This window comes from Magallana gigas, chromosome 2 (assembly GCF_963853765.1).
Source record: "Magallana gigas chromosome 2, xbMagGiga1.1, whole genome shotgun sequence".
Classification (NCBI taxonomy): Eukaryota; Metazoa; Mollusca; class Bivalvia; order Ostreida; family Ostreidae; genus Magallana; species Magallana gigas.
In genome coordinates, this window is record NC_088854.1 from 51,002,643 (window position 1) to 51,020,855 (window position 18,213).

The window sequence follows — 18,213 nt, forward strand, 5'->3', positions numbered from 1 at the left end:
TTGTATTACATGTATTAATGTAATCAGAGTAACAGGATTATTGTTACAGTATTTATATATCTTGTACAAGTTCAGGTATAATGAAAGGCTACTGTGATATTTCACTGCTAGCAGAGTAACCATTACCGTACATAATTCAGTGTACCATTTCATGGCTGTTTACACTGCATCAAGTATGTATAGTTGTATATCTGGCCTACCGTGTATTTCAGATCAGTGTTAATTTCTGGGCTTTGTTGTTGTTTTAAAATAAGTTAGCTGCTAGATCCCATTGTGTTTTGATGTAGCCAGATATTCTGAAATGATTGCAGAGTTTAAATTATTAACTTTGCTTTGTCTTGCATATTATTTGTTCCTATATGGTATTTCCAGTAAACATATCAGTAGTCATTTCATGTTTGTTTCACAAGAGATAAAGCTAGACTCTTAATGTTGCACAATACTTAATGTTAGTAAATTACAATTGGCTTTTCTTGGTGCAAAATGTTTTAATTTAGTAACAAAATTTTATATATATATATTTTTTATATATATATATATATATATATATATATATATATATATATATATATATATACACACACACACACACACACACACACACACACACACACACACACACACTAAGGGAAAGTACGAGGAGTACTTTAATATGCATAATAATGAAAGTGATGTCAGGAAATGGCACGAGTGCTTAATATCTGACCCTAGTCAACTTGCCAGTTGCATGTGTACTGTTATTCGGATTTTAATATGTAGTTTGCAATATAAATATTCTTCATCGTTCTGCCAAAATGTGTTTTAACTGCATTTAATAGATAAATTTGTTTTTTAATGTTGATATTTTGGTGTGCTTTTAGTTAATTAACATTAAGTGTGTCATAATAACTCAATAAAGATATCAACTGACTTCTGTTTCTTCATGGGATTTTTTGTACCAAATGCAAAATATGTAACACAATGCCATATGCTGAATTTGTGTTGCCTAATAAAACCAAGAATTTATTTTTTGGTTGGACAAAATTAAAAAGATGTGCAATATGTTCTTTATATAAAGAATTAATTTGTCTTTGTGAGAGCAAAATATTGACATACATGCATACTAGAAATGTTTCAGTATAACTACACATTTAATATATTACACTGGATAAATAAGCTACGAAAGATGAATAGGGCCACATAAAAAAATAGTTATGTAGTTAATTATCTCGTAATTTGGAGAAAAGGTCTTGTTATTACGAGTAAATTTTCTTGTTATTACGAGAAAAGATCTCATTATTACAAGTCAATTATCTCATAATTATGAGAAAAAGATCTCGTTATAACGAAGTGATTATCTCGTTTTTTTAGGAGAAAAGATCTCGTAATTACGAGAAAAGATTTATATAAAATGGTGCATTTCTAAAGAGACCTCCAAGTCAACTGGTTCACCCTTTCAGTCTACCTTTTTCTTTCCAGTAACGTTGATTTAATTTTGATTAATTTTTAAATAACAACAGCCATTATTCATTAATTTTTTAAAATAAAATGATCGGATTTGACATTTTAATCTTATAGGAATAAGTAGCTTCATGTAATTCTACTTTTCATCTTGCATATTATATTATATTATGGTAAGTATCTTAATAATTATGGACATTGCAGTAGTTGATACATTTACATAAAGAGAGAGGAACAACGAAACGCTCCATTTAAAAAAGATCTTTCTCGTAATAACGAGATAATTAACTCATAATAACAAGATAATTAACTCGTAATAACAAGATCTTTTCTTGTAATAACGAGATCTTTTCTCGTAATTACGAGATAATTAAATCGAATAATGAGATCTTTTCTTGTAATTTCGAGATAATTTATTCGTAATAATGAAATTTTTTCTTGTAATAACAAGAAAATTAACTCGTAATAACGAGATCTTTACTCGTAATTATGAAATAAAAATATTTTTTTATGTGGCCCTATTGGTCTTTTGTAGTGAGCTGATAGTTGCATGTATGAAAAAAAGGTGCAACTACAGTTAAACGCCTATAACGAAGTCTCAGAGAAGGGTACAGTAAAACTTGGTTAGATTATCTTCGTTCTATCCGTAATTCATTTTATCCATATAACAAATTCGTAATATCAACTATAGCGAATTCACTATATATACATGTTTTCTTTCACCAGACTGTTCTTTTTGTTTAATGAGGCTTAAAATAAAAATACATTACTTTGATACCTTTAGTAAACGGACTGTGAATTGAAAAATATTGAATATTGAAAAATATTTATGAAAATAAATTCATTCAAACTATTAAGTTTAATTGTAGTGCAAATTTTTTTTAACTGTAAAGAAATTCGTTATAAAAGTGTTAAATTTTGATATTATTCACCTTTACGGGATTCAAATTGAATTCGCTATATCCATAAATTCGTTATATTCAAATTCGTTATAACTGTAAAATTTTGCAAAGTTTTCTTTTTACCGGGGGTTTAAAAAAAACTTTGCTATATCTGAGAATTTGCTATATCTGTGTTCGTACAAAACGAGTCTTACTGCAGTTTCAATTCGTCATAAGCGATATTGTTACATCCGTCAAGAAAATCAGTTCGCTGTAAGCATCAATTCATTATAAGCGTGTTCACTATAACTGTGTTTTACTGTACATGTACAATAATAGAACATGCAGTGACAATTTCTGTGTTGTTACAATAAATTATAGGGGGGGGGGGGGGGGGGGGTGAGAGAGAGAGAGAACACACATCGATTTATTACTCTATAATACAATACATGTATTGATAATCTACATAGTAAATGGTATGCTGAGATTTTATTTTTAAAGAATTCATTAGCTCACCTGAACCAAAGGTTCACCTCTAGAACCACTGGGCCAAATTCAATGAGGAATTATGAGAAGGAAAATCAAAAATATATAGAACCAAACCCACTTTAGAAAACTCTGAAAAAAGGGCAATAAGACAATTTAAAACAGAACTCTGAACCCCAGTATATACATCTTCATCAGGATGCATGCACATTAATATTGCAAATTAGCATTGCAATTTTTTATACAAGACTTTCCCTATTTTGTGGGCCCAAGTACTGGTCTGGGAGTCATGCTTTGATAAATTTAGAATTTACAATATAATATCAGAATGCTTGAATACTTATAACAGATTCTAGCATTGTAGTATCAGTAATCAAAATCCTAGCAATATGCACAACTGATCTGCAAAAGAACAACTTCATATCTTAAAACTGTAGGAGGAGTTATCCGTACAATAAGGGTACCCTTTTGGCAGCTGCCCACCATTGTCACAATTTCAATAAATGGATTTTTCCTTTGGAAAACCAAAGTTCTTTCAAATGTCCATGTTCTGTAAATTATTAACAACAACAATTAGTTTATGCTATGATTGGACTGGTCGTCCCATGACATATTTATTTACAATTCATAAAAAGGCAACCAGTTCCAGTGTGTTACATTTAGACGACAATAAAATAAGGGGGCACACAGAATGTACAGTAAGACATCAGCCCAACATACTACACTCCTCCCCCTCCAGACAAACACAATCAATCAAGTGTTCACATTCAGTACCAAGAAAGAAAAAGAAAATCACACACTCAGATAAGCTAAATTTTACAATAAGATGGAGTGCCTCAAATTATTGTCAACAAAATTTGAGAAATTTTTATGGAGGAAGAGGATACATTGTTTCTGATATAAATATTGGCATTACAGTAGAATATAAAAGAATAAAGTAAAGAAAAAAACTCATACTTCCCAAAAGCAGCTATGAGATCAGAAATTCATTTAAGATCAAAAATACAACTCAACAGAATACACTTTCTTTAAAAAACAAAATCAAATTAATGGGGAAAAGTACACAAAACAACCCACACATACATTGAATTTAGAAATTTTGCTTGCAATGCATCATGATTGAAAATGAAAACTTCTCTCACCTAGCAACAAATAGCCAGGGTACACACAGTGACATCTAGGAGGGGGAGTCTTTCCGCAGTTACTGTTCCTGACATAAACAACAGTTCTAACCTTAGATGTCAGAGTTTTGAGGGAATCACAAGCTCACAGTTAAAACAAGACTTGTAGAGTACAAAATGTCTAAAACTGACAGGGAGCTTCTAGTATTGTTAAGTGATAAATGTTAGATTGCAGCCTGATAACCCACTAAAACTTTCAACACATTTTGACATTAAAAACAGATCACAGTCTAATATTTAAATCATAGAAAAATTCATCTTATAACTTGTGAAAATTAATTCTACATGTCAAAGGTCTGACAGAGAATGACTCATCACACAGTTGCATATAAATGTAAATGAAAAGACACATGTATGAATCTGAATAAAACAAAATGGGGTGACATTAGTATTTAAAAACTTAAAATAGAAAAAAAACCTCGTTTAAACATTTTTATGGATTTTAATGAGTTAAATAAAATCATGTTGACCTACGTTATGTGTTTGTCAACAAAGAACAATTACTCCACAAAAAGTCATAACTAATAATAAAATAAAAATTCATTAAAAAATTAAACTATTTAATGAACTTCTCCAATGTGTTGATTTTCCAAAGAAATAAAACCAAACTATATCAAGGATATGATCAAAGCTGTCTATTTTAATGACAAAACATGTAATGAAAGCCCTTTGGATTCTAAAATAGGAAAACTCTGACCATATCCATTGTAAGAATAATAGATACAATTCATATGTCCCATACAAAGTACAATAACATCTCAATGATTCATGAAATCACAGACATAAAGAACATAACAATTGTCTCTATGACATTACAAACAATGCTCACCATTCCCAACAAGTCAACATCCAACATCTTAGATGCAGGTAGTTTAACTTGTCGGTATGGTGCAGGTATATAAAACTGTTGTTTAAAATCCATTTAAAACCTTGGACAAGGAAGGCAGCCACAAACTACCTTCCTTCGGTTTGGCTGATGTCTTATAATTAAAAACAAGAGAATCAAGACAAAAATATGTGTGCTAAAAAAGTGTGCATAATTACATCTTCATTTTATACTGTGTTAATGTTTTTCTTTTTTATCTCCTTTCAACATGTTTTTCTTATGACAGACTGTTTCTAAAATTCTCAATGAGAATGACAGTTCCTGCAGGATAATATTCAGTCTGCTTTGCCTTGTTAATGAGGGGAAAATATATCAAAAAAAGGCTGACATGAATTTCATAGTTTGTTTCAATCATGTCTTCACTAAAAAAAATTAAACTCTTAATTAACATAGTATATGAAAATTGCACTAAGACAGATCACAGATTCTATCGTTAAAAAAAAATAAATTTAACAATAGCTTTTAAAAAAGGAAATTCCTGTCATATCACATTGACTATAAATGTCAAACATTTACTATCAAGTGGAACTTTAGATAATACTTAGGATAAGAAAACTTAGCTACAGTGTTAGTTGCAATGCAAGCGATAAGATATTCCTGCAGATAATCTTGAGCACAGAAATGAAGTTGAAGAAACAGTGGCCCCCATTTGAACATGTACACAGAGTTTGGACAATAAACAACATGCCTTTGTTTCACATAGGAGCATAGATAGCTTTTTTCCTTTGATTTGGATCTCATTATATTTACAAATCATTTTGGTAGGACTTATTTATAGTTCAATATTCTAATTTACTATGAATATCAAAGCAGAGCTAAAATCTTTTTGAGAGTCAGTTATGGCAGCCCTCAACCAAAGCTAAGAAAATGACACCATTTATCAGGATATCTCAGTTGTCTGCCCCTGTCAATTATTCACTACTTTCTTAGAAAAGGAATGGTCCTTATGGAATTAGAATTTTTTTATATAAAAAAAATAATGGTATCTCAACCATCACAATTAAAATTGAAGAGGGTTGCCAACCATTACTTGAAAAGATATTTTTTTTTTTTGTTTCTTCAATATTCAATTAAAATTTTGAATGAAAAAACCCCACCCATATTCAACTAAGAAATTCAAATTTTTTGACAAACATTACTACTATGCTTATCACCACATTTGAGACAATTCATCTTGCACTGCATGTAGAGAGATTCAAAATTTAAAACCAGCATATCATTTCACTTCTGAAATTTGACTCCGTAGACAAATAAATGGAAGGGCTTCAAGATTAAGGATTTAAAATGTTGACTCTTTCTTCCATCTCTAGCTGCCACAAAGTGTTTGATCCATGAAAATGCTGCCATTTTCTTGTCCTGGATGCTGACTGCAATATGCAGTAGAATGCACTGAATGCTCTATGAGTTTGTTGATGACGAATTAGAATCATCCACAGTGGGTGTAGAGTTATGGTTTTGATAACTTGTAAGACTTTCATATCCTGAGCCGTTCTGCACATATGAAGTACCAAGTCCATAAAGATGACCACAATACTTGGCGTCATCAATGTTGTCCTCAAAAAACATCTGAAAAAGAGGCAATTCTTATTATATTCTTGTGAATAAAAATAAAAGTTCTGATCAGTAATTCATGAAAATAAGTGTCTCAAAATAAGTTTTTAGGGTACATAGGTTGACATTTTATTCATAACTCATTGGTCTCTAACTATAACCTCTTCAACCTGCCTCATGGTAAAATAAAAATTGGCCCAACACAAACACTGTGGAATCATATAAATTTGTGGGGGCTAATTTTCATGGATTTTGTGTTTATTTGTGGGGATGTAATTTTGTGGATTCGTCGATTTTCAGTTTCAGTAAGATAACTCTTTCAAAATTTGTTTCATCAAGGATGTAAATTCATGGGGGAGGGCTACCCACGAATACCACAAAAATTGAGCCACCATGAATTCTAATGATTCTACAGTAATCTTATAGAAGTAGTTTCCGAAATCTCAGTGGTAATTTATAATTGTATTAATGTGCAGTGATCTAAATGATCAGGACATGCAATAATCTGTAGTACAGCTAGTTTTACCTCTCTCATCTTGAAGAAGGCAGCTCCTGTTAGCAAGCTATCACTGCCAGCCTGGTGCTGAGGGCCTATCCTAGTGATCTACAGAACAACAATCATCAGTGTATAGCTTCATGCCATCAGTTTGTATACATGGGCCAAGTCTAAGAGAGTTAACTGTACTAAAGACATTCACTGATGTAAGATCTTGCTAAATGTTACACAGTGTCTGAAATGTTGGAAAAAATGAATAAGTTTCAATGACTAATCTTGTTAAAAAGGAAAATTGTAAACGAAGGGAAAATATTCTGAAAATGCATAATAGCAAATCTCTGGAAAATTTTAGAGATAACTTTCCAAATATTCATGAATAGAATCAAATGATTTTGTGTATGGATCTGCAACCAAGACTTATCATTTATGTCTCAGTATTTTAGTGTTATTCAGCAATCAGGCCTTCTACAATTTTTGGGAGGTAATGATCAAGGCAAAAAATATGTGTCTATTGCAGAAAAATTTCACTGAAGTTCTGTTTTTATCTATAATACAGTATTGATTACCTCTAGTTGTTCTGCAACCTCTTGTAATCCACCTTTCAAATTTTTACAACTCTTCATTAGGTACTTGACATCATAGATGTTTGGAAAATATATCCGCAGAAAATCAAAGAAATCTGCTTCCTCTGCTGGCATTTGTGTGTTTGTTAAAATCTTCAGTAGATACCCAAAGTCATAACCACTGCAAAAATAAACAAAACTGATTTATAAAAATTAATGCACATTCCTATGTTTATGAAAATCAAAATTTTGTAAAGATATTTTTGTTATCTCATTAAAGGTTTGGCAGTAAAGCATGACAATTTATTTAGTACCTGTGAAATGACAGCCATTTGACTTGCTCACTTAGCACTATTCCCGATGTCATAAGTAACTCAGCAAAATCATTCACTTCTATTCCTTCCTCTTCATGCTTCTTGAACTGAATTCCTGAGTGTTGTAGAAGGTCAATGGATTCCTGGGCATACATTTCCTCCCTAAAACATTAGATAGGGAATATACAAATTCACTACACTACACATAAGCGTCAGACCCAGGATTGGGGGGGGGGGGGTATTTTTTGCAAAGATAAACATATAATGATAAATCAATCACTAAATTTTTTTTTAAATTTCACTACATTGTGTTTAAATTAAGAAAAAAATTAAGATTTTGGATAAGTCTGGTCTCCTTCCCCCGCTCTGAATTTGCTTCCGATGCCTATGCTATACTAATAAGTACTTGAGAATGTCTTTGAAATAATGCAAAATCAAACTTTGATTTTTTCCGGTAATTGTACAAATAAAACATTTAACAACTAGCTAGGAATCCTAGTATCAATGCAACATGAAATGCCAAGAAAATTGTGGAATATCAATTACTTGCAATTCTATACTTACGTAAGATTATAACGAAAGTTGAACTGCCATGTTGAAATGGGAGATGGTGTTTGACCATTTTCATCCATGAAGGTAAGGCCTACTTGGATTATCTTTAGTAAGTCTACATTACATCTAAGAAGTTGATATTGGTAATCTGCTGTACTACGAAATTCTCCTATAGGTCTTGCCACCACTCCTGGAAATTCTGTGTCCTTAAGAAGAAAAACCATAATGTTCAACAAACATACAGGCATGTTTTTTAAAACTATTACACAAGTACTGTAGAAGTTTAGAATTGCAAAACAGTTCACATACCATTGCAACAAATCTATATCGCTGTATAACATGGCGAATCTTTTTGAATTCTTCTTCCAGGTTACTGTTCCAGACATCCTTGATGCCATACTCAGTCTGTGCTACTGACGGCATATCAGCATATCTGCTCTCACCACTACCAGCCTTCTAACTTTTTTGAGAATACTTTTACTTTTTTCCTGCAGATTTAAAAATCATTTGTTTTAAAAGTAAGCAACAAGATTGAATGTTTGTACATGTAACTGACTAACTCAGAGATATCCCAATAATCACCTCATATTTCTAAAGGAGAGAGATAGCAAAGGAAACTCACATGGTTGTTATATGATTATCACAAATCCAACATGGATGTACATGCTACGGCCGATGTTGCATTGAGTCAGAGTGATGACACTTTCTAATTGGAATGTGAATTTCAATTGCAATTCAAAACAAAGATTTTGATTGGCGCATGTATAGAGACCTGCCCATTTATCAAATGCATGTAGAGAACATTTGCTAAAAGGTGGAAACAAATGTCGGAGAAAGAAATGTTGTACTTGCAAGTTAAAAATTACATACAGAGTTTTTTGAGAACAAACGAGGCAATGTTTACGTATATGTGTAAAAAATGTTAGTGGAAAAAAAAAATTCTCTTAAAGCAGGGATGGGCACTTACATGAATAAATTAAAGTCTAAGATTGGACTTTGCTCATCAAATAACAAACGTTATTCAGCTTATTGTGAAAAAATTTGCCAGAAACTGTTTGGTGAACATCTATATTTTACGTCATCCTTCATAATTTACCATTTGGGTTGAACAGACTGTTTTTCCTCAAAAAGCTTGCTGCAAAATGTAGATCCAAGGGAAAATTCGGGTTAACACGCCGTGAAATCCACAAGACGTTTTACAGCATATATCCTCACTTATTTGCTTATAATAAATCTGTACTGAAAATCTTTGAAATATCATCACCAGCTCCGTAAAATGAAGAAGCATGATTTGTTTATAAATATAAAACTGTAAAAAGGCGACTCGATCTGCAAATGAATTTTACAATCCGAGGTTGATTAGCATGTTTGAGAGAAAGTCAACGGCAAGTACCGTATTTCACGGAATTTAGGTCGATACGGTTTATTGGGCGAAGGAGGCCGTTTTTAGCCATAATATAAAAAAAAGTATAAATAGGTCGACTTCGAAGAATTGGTCGAAAAATTACCGCTAGTTCTAATGAATAAATGGTTTAAACCAATAACGTTATCATATAGTAGCCTTTAATCTTATTTCACAGTTTTAAACAAAAGGGAAATAAAATGTATTTCTTGAAAACATCGTAAGAAAATGTCTGAAATTGCGTCAAAATTTTCAAACCAAATAATTCAGTACAGCCGGTTATAATTTAAGATCGTTTTTTATTACTTCCCTGAAATGTGTACAAACTGGTGTTAACCGGGGGATAGTTACCTAGCCTGGAGGCATGACTACGGTAGCACATGCCACCCTGTGTCTCTATGTGACTTTTTACTGTGTATATACACACGAGTCAACCTCGATCTGATCTTATTGAAGCCTGCAGGCATGAGTAGCACGTGCCGAGAGTTCAACTGTGTATAAACAAAGTCAGCGCTACCCAGACTGATTTCAGAGACACCTGGCTAAAATTTCATCGAAAGTTTTATGTTGAATATACAGAAAAAAACTTGTTCAAGTATTCTATTATGAAAACAAATTGTTTTTTTTTTTTATTTCTTCCCGACGATATTTCCCCCCATAATTACCCTTTGTACGGTTCTCATTTTACTTTTACCACGCGAAATCGATTTCCTGTTTATCGTAAGCACACGATCAAAATGCATGACAGCATTTAATGATTCAGTCAGTGATCTAAGTAAGAAATGTAAGAAGAAATAAATCTATTTACATTTAATTTTGTTTAAATGGTAAATTACTACAGTATATTGATTAAAATCCATACGATTTTTACACAGAAATTCAAGCAGTATTATAGTAAACACTCATAATTTTATTGGAGGGTTGCATAAATTTTTGCAAAATTCCAACCAAAAAAAAAAAAACATAAATTGGGCGAAGCGATGAATAGGGCGAGGTCCACATGTCAGGGGAAAAAAGTATCGACCTAAATTCCGTGAAATACGGTAATGCTTAACATGGGAAGTGAATATTGTCTGATGAATACTTAATTTCATGTAATAAAATTAATGTTTCTAAAGACTGAGTGAGTTACAAAATAAGGTTAATCATAGATCAGTCCAAAATTGAAAATTTCAAGTTTGTGTACATGTTTGAAAACACATGCACACTTGTAAAAGAGTGTCATTGATTGGTTGAAGTTCAATAAAATGCAATATTTATGTAACATTTATTGTCAGTATCTGTTGTAAATTCTTTGGAATAAGCTATATACTGCCTCAACTTAAATTGATGAGTTAAAAATGATTGAATTTATCGATGAAGCATTGAACTGAAAAAACGTAAAGGGAAACCTGTTTAAACAGTTGGCAGTTTATGCATAAATCAATATCAATACCATGGTACAGGTAAAAGTGGGTGGGTACTAAACATGAAAATGCTTGTTTCAATAAACTGCAACGCACAATCCCGTTAGTATCATCACTTAACGCATCAGTTTATTAGTCGCAGTGTGTACACCCATGTGGATTTGCGATATATCTTCTGAAAAAGATTTGATGTGTACAACCAAGTTCATATCCCGAGGTGAGTTCAACAGAGCGATCCCTCGCCAAAATTTGTGTTGCGGGTATAGGGAATTTTGACGAGCGCTCACTCTGTTGAACTCACCTCTGGTGGACTTTCTAACTTGCTGTTTATTTCTTAATTAACAATGCTTTTGAACACATTAATAACTATAGTATGCCTGTCTTTTGTAAAGTTATTAAACTGAGAGGGAGAAGGAAGAGGGGAATATCATGCTAAAAATCATTGTTCACCAATATTATAAAAATGTCATCAAGACTTTGGGAAAAAAATCTGAAATCAGCTTCTCTGGCAAGTTAAGTTTTCTTATCAAATGTTGCAGGTGTTACGTGAAAATTGCATGCTCTGCAATTTTTCCCTGTTGTCCAAATTTATATGTATACTTACACTTTCGTGTTTTCAATTATTCGATACCACAGGAAAAAATAATGTTCTACAATTGGAAGTGCTGTGGCGTCTACATTTCTTTGGGGATAATGGTCAGTACCATACAATGTTTCCACGCATGCTCTTTCAAGCGGATATCAGATGTTCACAAAAATTGATGACGTTTATAGACTTCCTGTTTTTATTTCACGTAAAGTGACAGAACAGCTCGGAGATAGAAGCAGTTAACTCAGCAACATGAGTTGGTTATTTGGGAATAAGAACAAAAACACGTCGTCCTCTCAAACAAATTTACAAGCCCACAGAACAAAACAGATCGATTCACTGAAGAAGGCGAATCTAAAGTAAGACTTTTGATATGTGTATATATGACTCATAATAGTTACTTTGTTTATATTTAGGATACCTATGAAATGACACGTGAACATGATGAAATGGTATTCAATTGCATTTAGCTGTTTAAAATAGTAATCTTTGAAAATTTTGCACGAGTCTTTTTTTCGTTGATTTTTTTAATAGCCCTGATTTTTATAATCATTTTCTTCCCTTTTCACAGCCCAATAGAAGTGATACCCAATACAGAATACAGAATCACATTTGCATCAGGGGGTATCAACATCACATTAGTAGTGTAAGTTAATTCAAAAAATAATATGAAGAAAGTGAGAAGCGATCCATTGGTGATTTAAAACCACTGATTCTGTTTATTATGAGAAATGTGAAAATGAAAACCGTGAAAATGCATACAGTGTATAAGTAGAAAAGAAAAAATATGACTTTGATTTTTAGATCCCTCCCACCACTGTTTCCTCAAGACCAACCATCAATTTCTGTTCACCCACCTATTTATCACCAATGGGTAGATTCACAGTCCAAGATCACCAATTGCCCAAGTCTTTCATCCGTAAGTATTTGTATTTGTTAAAAAATCTCATGCTTCACTGCATGAAACTTGAAACTTATGATAGCTTGTAAGTTAATAAACTTTTTTGGGATACATTAATTTTATTAAGGGTTAATGGTATTTGCTATTATTGTATGATAATTTAGAAATTTTCATGTTTGAAATTCATTTTCTCTTGCACATGTATATTCATGCTTCGTGTTTTGCATCTTTGTAGTTCTCAATGCATTCCAGTCTAGCTGTGATAGTACAATCCATCATTGATGAATTCAAGTCACACCCTCCACAACTGCAATCACACAACTTGTAAGCTACTTTTAATTATCCTCATTATTGATATATTGCATGTTTAACGGTTACTGTTATGAAATGCAAGCATCATAGTTTTATGTAAATTTCGAACAGTAATATAAGTGAAATAGCTCCAATAAACATCTTTTACATTGATTCCTTTGATAAATGTATCTCATTACAGTCTCAATGCTTCATGTATGACCACTTTATTTAGCTGTACCTAACAAAAACAGTCAAACTTTATTATCTGAAACTAGATGAGACAGAGAAAATCTTTGAAATATCAGATGATTCAAGATAAATAGATTAAATACATAAAGAAACTGTGATTGGGACTTCAAGCTTACTTTGACATATCCATAATATTCATGTTACTGAAGTCAGTTATATCAATGTTCATCTGTTTGACTTCATTTTCAGTGGTGTAGTTGGACGGCCTCCATTTCCTCCAGCTACAACCTCCATGTCTAGCTTTACGGCTTCGGGGGGAATGCCAGAATACTACCAGTCTCCAGGGGGTCACTTTGGGACCAATCAAACAGAATCCATGCAAGTGGCAGAAAATTCCTCAGAGGTAATGGGAAATATCAGGCAAAAAAACATATTTTCAAGAGAAATGTCCAAAATCACCATTTTTTTTTGCATATAAAACTTTCATATTTAAATGTCATTGATATGATAAGTAATTTCACTTGTATAAAAAAAACTTCATATACCGGTACTTTTTTAAATTTAATTTCTCAGAGAGAGAGAGAGAGAGAGAGAGAGAGAAGGAAGTAAATATATTTCTTTTAAAAATATTTTACTCTTTATAATTATTCATGGTACTCTGTATCTTACAGGAATCGCTGTCTTTAGATAAAGTTCCTGATGTATTTGCTGCCTTTCCTGATCTTAAAACTAAAAGGTAATTCCCGTACATACCGGTACACATCAGAATTCGGGTTGTTGATTCACATGCAATAACATTTTTATGATATTTTCACCCCCTGTTTTTCTCTTGGAAAATTTTTGTCATCTGTCTTCTTCTTCACTTTTTCTTTTTTTCTTCTAGTCTTACCGAGTTATTTGAATTACAAGATGAAGAAGACAAAATCTTAGAAATGATTCAGAAACTTCCTCACGTAACAAAATTTGCTGAGGAGAGGGAGAAGATTTCTAATGAATGTATTGAGCTTGCAAGTGAGTTTTTTTCTCCCTATCTTGTTTGTTTGTTAAAAATTGGTGTGTGGTACTTCATACAAAATGATATAGATTGATGATCCTATTTACTATATGTACAATGTTGCTAAGAATGGTATCTATTACAAATTTATATGTTCAATGCATTTGAAGTGTTTCCAACATGCAGATTAAGTTGTTTTTATGTAAATTTTTGGAGGAAGGTGATTTGGTCACATATGATACATAGATACTGTATGTGCCTTGTCATATATTCTACATTTCCACTGAATTTGTAAGAGATACATAACTGTTATATCGTTTTATAGTAAAAAAAAATATGAAATTGGAAATAAAAAATATCATTTTATTATTATGTCATTGTATTGTAGGAGCTAATTTAAGCTATAAGCCTGTACTAGAGCAGCACAGACAGTGGATTTTGGAGAAGGTATTTAAAAACTGAAATACATACTGAAATACATATATGGAAATCATGTGTACATTAAAGAAAGGAGGTTTTCACAATATGCATGTACATTTTTTCTTAAAGAAAAACCTCTATCAGAAAACTGAAGAAGAATTCCAGAGGAATCAGCAGAGACTGATGTCTAAGTCTGAGGACTTCCACCCCTCGGTCATCCAGAACAACTTGAAGGTAGCACTAATGGAAGCAGAAGAGGAGTCCGAGAATATCGTTGAGCAGTTCTTAGAAAGTGAGTGTTCGCTTTTAAAAGCTTATTTCCTGTGATACACTTCAGAAATTTGCTATTTGTACTTTTGAATGTCTACTTGTTTAATAACATCTGAGACATGTAGATGATAATGAAGTACATTCACTATTTTTATTTGTCAATCTTTTCTCGCCTTAGAAAAAATGGACGTTGAAGAGTTTAAGCAGAGATTCATTCAAACTAGAAGTGTAAGTACACTTTAAAATTTCAATGATATTTAAATCATTTTTCTACCAGTACTTCTAATATAATAACAATAAATTTCATGTTTAACTTGTGTTTATTTTCTAGTTATGTCATGCCAGGAGAGCAAAGGACGAGAAGTTGACTCACATCCTTGTACAACAAGGATACAGTAATTGATTCATTTGTTGAAACCAACGACAATATACCTGGTGAAGCCCCAACACTTATTTCTGAAAATATTCAGTCATTATTTTATTGTTCAATGAAGCTAACTTATTGGAAATTTTGAATTGGCAGGGTCTTATACCTTTTGTACAATGTACATTTATATGTATTGAGTAGACACCAAAATATGGATGGCTTTCTTTGAAATCCTATTATACCGTACATGTACTTTGCAAGAGAAAACTAACTCTTTGCTCTGTGAGATTGTTGATCTTGAGTTTGAGTCCTATTAATAGGGCATCCATTTGATGGCTGTGATTTTATTCATGTTTTGCTACGCTTCCACTAGTGGTGAAGGACATGTTGTACACAGTACATGTACATATTCACGTGTGAAGTTGTCATGATCTCTGTCAAACTGTGTCATTCACATACCTCTTAAAGCACTTGCGTCTGTAACATATACATGTATTTCAACAATATACTGTATTCTGGGAAATGTTCCCCCCTTTTATTTTCACCCCTTATGCCCTTGTTGTCATCAACAAATTTATCACTCTTTAATCCCAACTGTGTCCAGGCGAATTCAAGATGGGGCAGAATTGTTTGCAAGTGTAGAGGGCAAAATTTACATTGGGTGAAAATAACCCTGAATACAGTAATAACGTGTATAAATTGAAATTGTTTTTATAATATGATTTTAATACATGCATTATAAAGTTGATTTTGTTTTAAATGTATGTTTCACTGTTTATTGCTTAAGAATTTATTGTAAAGTAGTACAATGTATATGCATGTACCAAAATTTATTTGTAACATCTTATGTGTGAATTTTGGCTCTGATCCATATCAATTTTACTGGATTGTAGGTATACATGTATATGCAACCACATTGTGCATAAAAGCAACAAATTCAAATGAGCCTGTTAACATCAGTCAATTACTTGTTAGCATTGTGATGTTTCAATGATAGTTAAATATCAGTCTTAAATGCTTTTATGTCAGTGAAAACAGATTAGATGGAACAGTTTTGTCATTAAGACACATTTTAAGATCCATTTTACTTGGATTTTATATGCCTAGAAAATACCAGAAAAAATGTACACGTTAAGTTTCACGTTTAACATTTGCCATGACAATTCAAATGAATTTCAATTGAGATACTGAAAACAGCAGGATTTCTTTTGCCATAGGTCATATATGCATGTACAAGGAAGCCGAATTTACTTCCTCTGCAACTCCCAATCAAGAGATAAAATTACAACGTAGTCATGCAGATCCAGATTTATGTGTTCTTCCACTAAGTTTACACCAAACATCCCTGCAATCCTTGTTGAATTGTACTCACTGAAACCTTTTATTTATTAAACAAATTGTTTACCTGTGTATGAACTAGAAGAATATAATGCAGAATGAAAAAATGTAGATGGAATTTTAGTTTTAAATATAATAACCCTTGTTCTGGTTCTGGTACCAATTTTAGCAGATAATAACACACTGTTAAAGTTTTGATCCATAACATCATTAACATGTGTACTCACAAATTAAAACACACCAGACTTACTGCTGGACAAGAAGATCTTGGTGTCAACTTTAATGGAAATAATAGCTTTTTCAATCCTGATATCATGGATATGTACCGTATTTGTAGTCAGTATGTACCGGTATTTGATAATCAACGTGTATGACTGCATTTGTACTATCGATAATAAGTGTGTTAATGTACCTTACATGTATGTGGAACATGAGTTCTGAGAACCGATTACCGTAGCAGTTTTGTGTTAGTGTGTACTGTGTACAGGATGTGGCAGTTAAGTGATAGCATGTCAGTATATCATTTTGTTAAGAGATGAGAGACAATTGTTTTGAATAAATATTGTTACCATAATGTTTTTTTTCTTTTTATATATGCTCATCATAATTTGCATTACTTTACTGATGCCAGATAGCTCAGTTGATATAGCACCTGACTAGAGCATCCAGGGAGCACAACAGTGTCGCAAACCACAGCCAGTATGTATGATCATCTCCTTCTGGCCATGGTGTAGTTCATGAAGTTCATCATGAAGTATAAAGCATAATTATATAGTTGAGATTGATCGACTTTTGATACGACCTTTCATCAACTTGGATGTTGAAATTAAACTATATTTAATAACCCTTCCACGAAAACTAGACAAGCACACCAGTATTTTGTTCAGTTATTTGGATTCTTGTTACTGGTTGTTCAAAGCTAGGTTGTAGGTTTAAAAGGAGAAGAGTTTTTGGCAGCAATGAAATTTTAACGACATCAAATATCTTGCATGCCAAGAATCATTATAAGCACAACAGTAACCATGCACCTCATGAGTAGTAATTTTAAAACATGAATCATTTGGTTTGACCTTATTAACATCTTAAATAATGTTGCAAATCCTTTATCCAACAAGCACTCTATGGGTGTAGTAATATAAGGCAGATGTGGCCAAGGGGAGAAAAAAAATAGAGTCCAAAAGAGGATTTAACATAGAGGTATGACTTGACCTCGATATGGAAACTTGGTTTTCCATTAATCTCTGACACTCTCATGAATTAATCCATAATACCCGAATGATAACTGTAAAATAATTTATTGAATCAATAATATAGTAATAAAACAATAAAATAATATGTAAACAATGTCACGATACATGTAAATTCCTTTTAGATAAATTTATACATTGCTATTGAATTTCTCAGTGACAAATACACCAATACATTGTACTAGTGATCAGTTCACAAATGTGCAATTTCATTTTCATGTGATGTCTGTAGTATATAAATATTGTAGTATGCAATTCAAACTTTGATGCTGCTACATGTAATCACTTGATGTACCAAGGGTGTGACAAGGTAAAATTTGATTTAAATTCTTAATTTCAAGTTACTTAACAAGAAAGAAAGAATAATTTAAAAAATTGGTAAAACATATAAAATCAATACTAGAAATCAATTTACATATGTGTAATTTTCATTTTCACATGAAGTC

At 32.1% G+C, this 18,213-nt stretch overlaps 2 protein-coding genes across 2 annotated transcripts; one reads left to right on the plus strand and one right to left on the minus strand.

Moving 5' to 3' along the window:
• Nucleotides 1-3,384: 3,384 nt before the first annotated feature.
• LOC105337935 (CCR4-NOT transcription complex subunit 7) lies at nt 3,385-11,907 on the minus strand. Its single transcript, XM_011442877.4, has 7 exons — nt 11,763-11,907; nt 8,660-8,838; nt 8,363-8,556; nt 7,799-7,960; nt 7,488-7,665; nt 6,952-7,029; nt 3,385-6,440 (listed from the first exon to the last, which is right to left on the minus strand). Exons 2-7 carry the CDS (start codon nt 8,771-8,773, stop codon nt 6,273-6,275), a joined length of 894 nt encoding a protein of 297 aa, XP_011441179.1. The 5' UTR covers nt 8,774-8,838; nt 11,763-11,907; the 3' UTR covers nt 3,385-6,272.
• Nucleotides 11,908-11,922: 15 nt separating this feature from the next.
• On the plus strand, nt 11,923-17,094 carry LOC105337934 (vacuolar protein sorting-associated protein 37A). Its single transcript, XM_011442876.4, has 11 exons — nt 11,923-12,106; nt 12,319-12,393; nt 12,552-12,666; nt 12,884-12,972; nt 13,381-13,534; nt 13,803-13,867; nt 14,015-14,142; nt 14,514-14,572; nt 14,675-14,837; nt 14,994-15,043; nt 15,147-17,094. Exons 1-11 carry the CDS (start codon nt 12,000-12,002, stop codon nt 15,216-15,218), a joined length of 1,077 nt encoding a protein of 358 aa, XP_011441178.3. The 5' UTR covers nt 11,923-11,999; the 3' UTR covers nt 15,219-17,094.
• The last annotated feature ends 1,119 nt before the right edge of the window (nt 17,095-18,213 follow it).

Coding starts and splice junctions, on each gene's coding strand:
- LOC105337934 (XM_011442876.4), top strand. CDS start 12,000: ATGAGTTGGTTATTTGGGAATAAGAACAAAAACACGTCGTCCTCTCAA. Junction 12,667..12,883: donor ATTGCCCAAGTCTTTCATCC/GTAAGTATTTGT, acceptor GCATCTTTGTAG/TTCTCAATGCATTCCAGTCT. Junction 13,868..14,014: donor CCTGATCTTAAAACTAAAAG/GTAATTCCCGTA, acceptor TTTTTCTTCTAG/TCTTACCGAGTTATTTGAAT.
- LOC105337935 (XM_011442877.4), bottom strand. CDS start 8,773: ATGCCGTCAGTAGCACAGACTGAGTATGGCATCAAGGATGTCTGGAAC. Junction 8,557..8,659: donor GATATAGATTTGTTGCAATG/GTATGTGAACTG, acceptor TTTCTTCTTAAG/GACACAGAATTTCCAGGAGT. Junction 7,666..7,798: donor AAATGGCTGTCATTTCACAG/GTACTAAATAAA, acceptor TTATTTTTGCAG/TGGTTATGACTTTGGGTATC.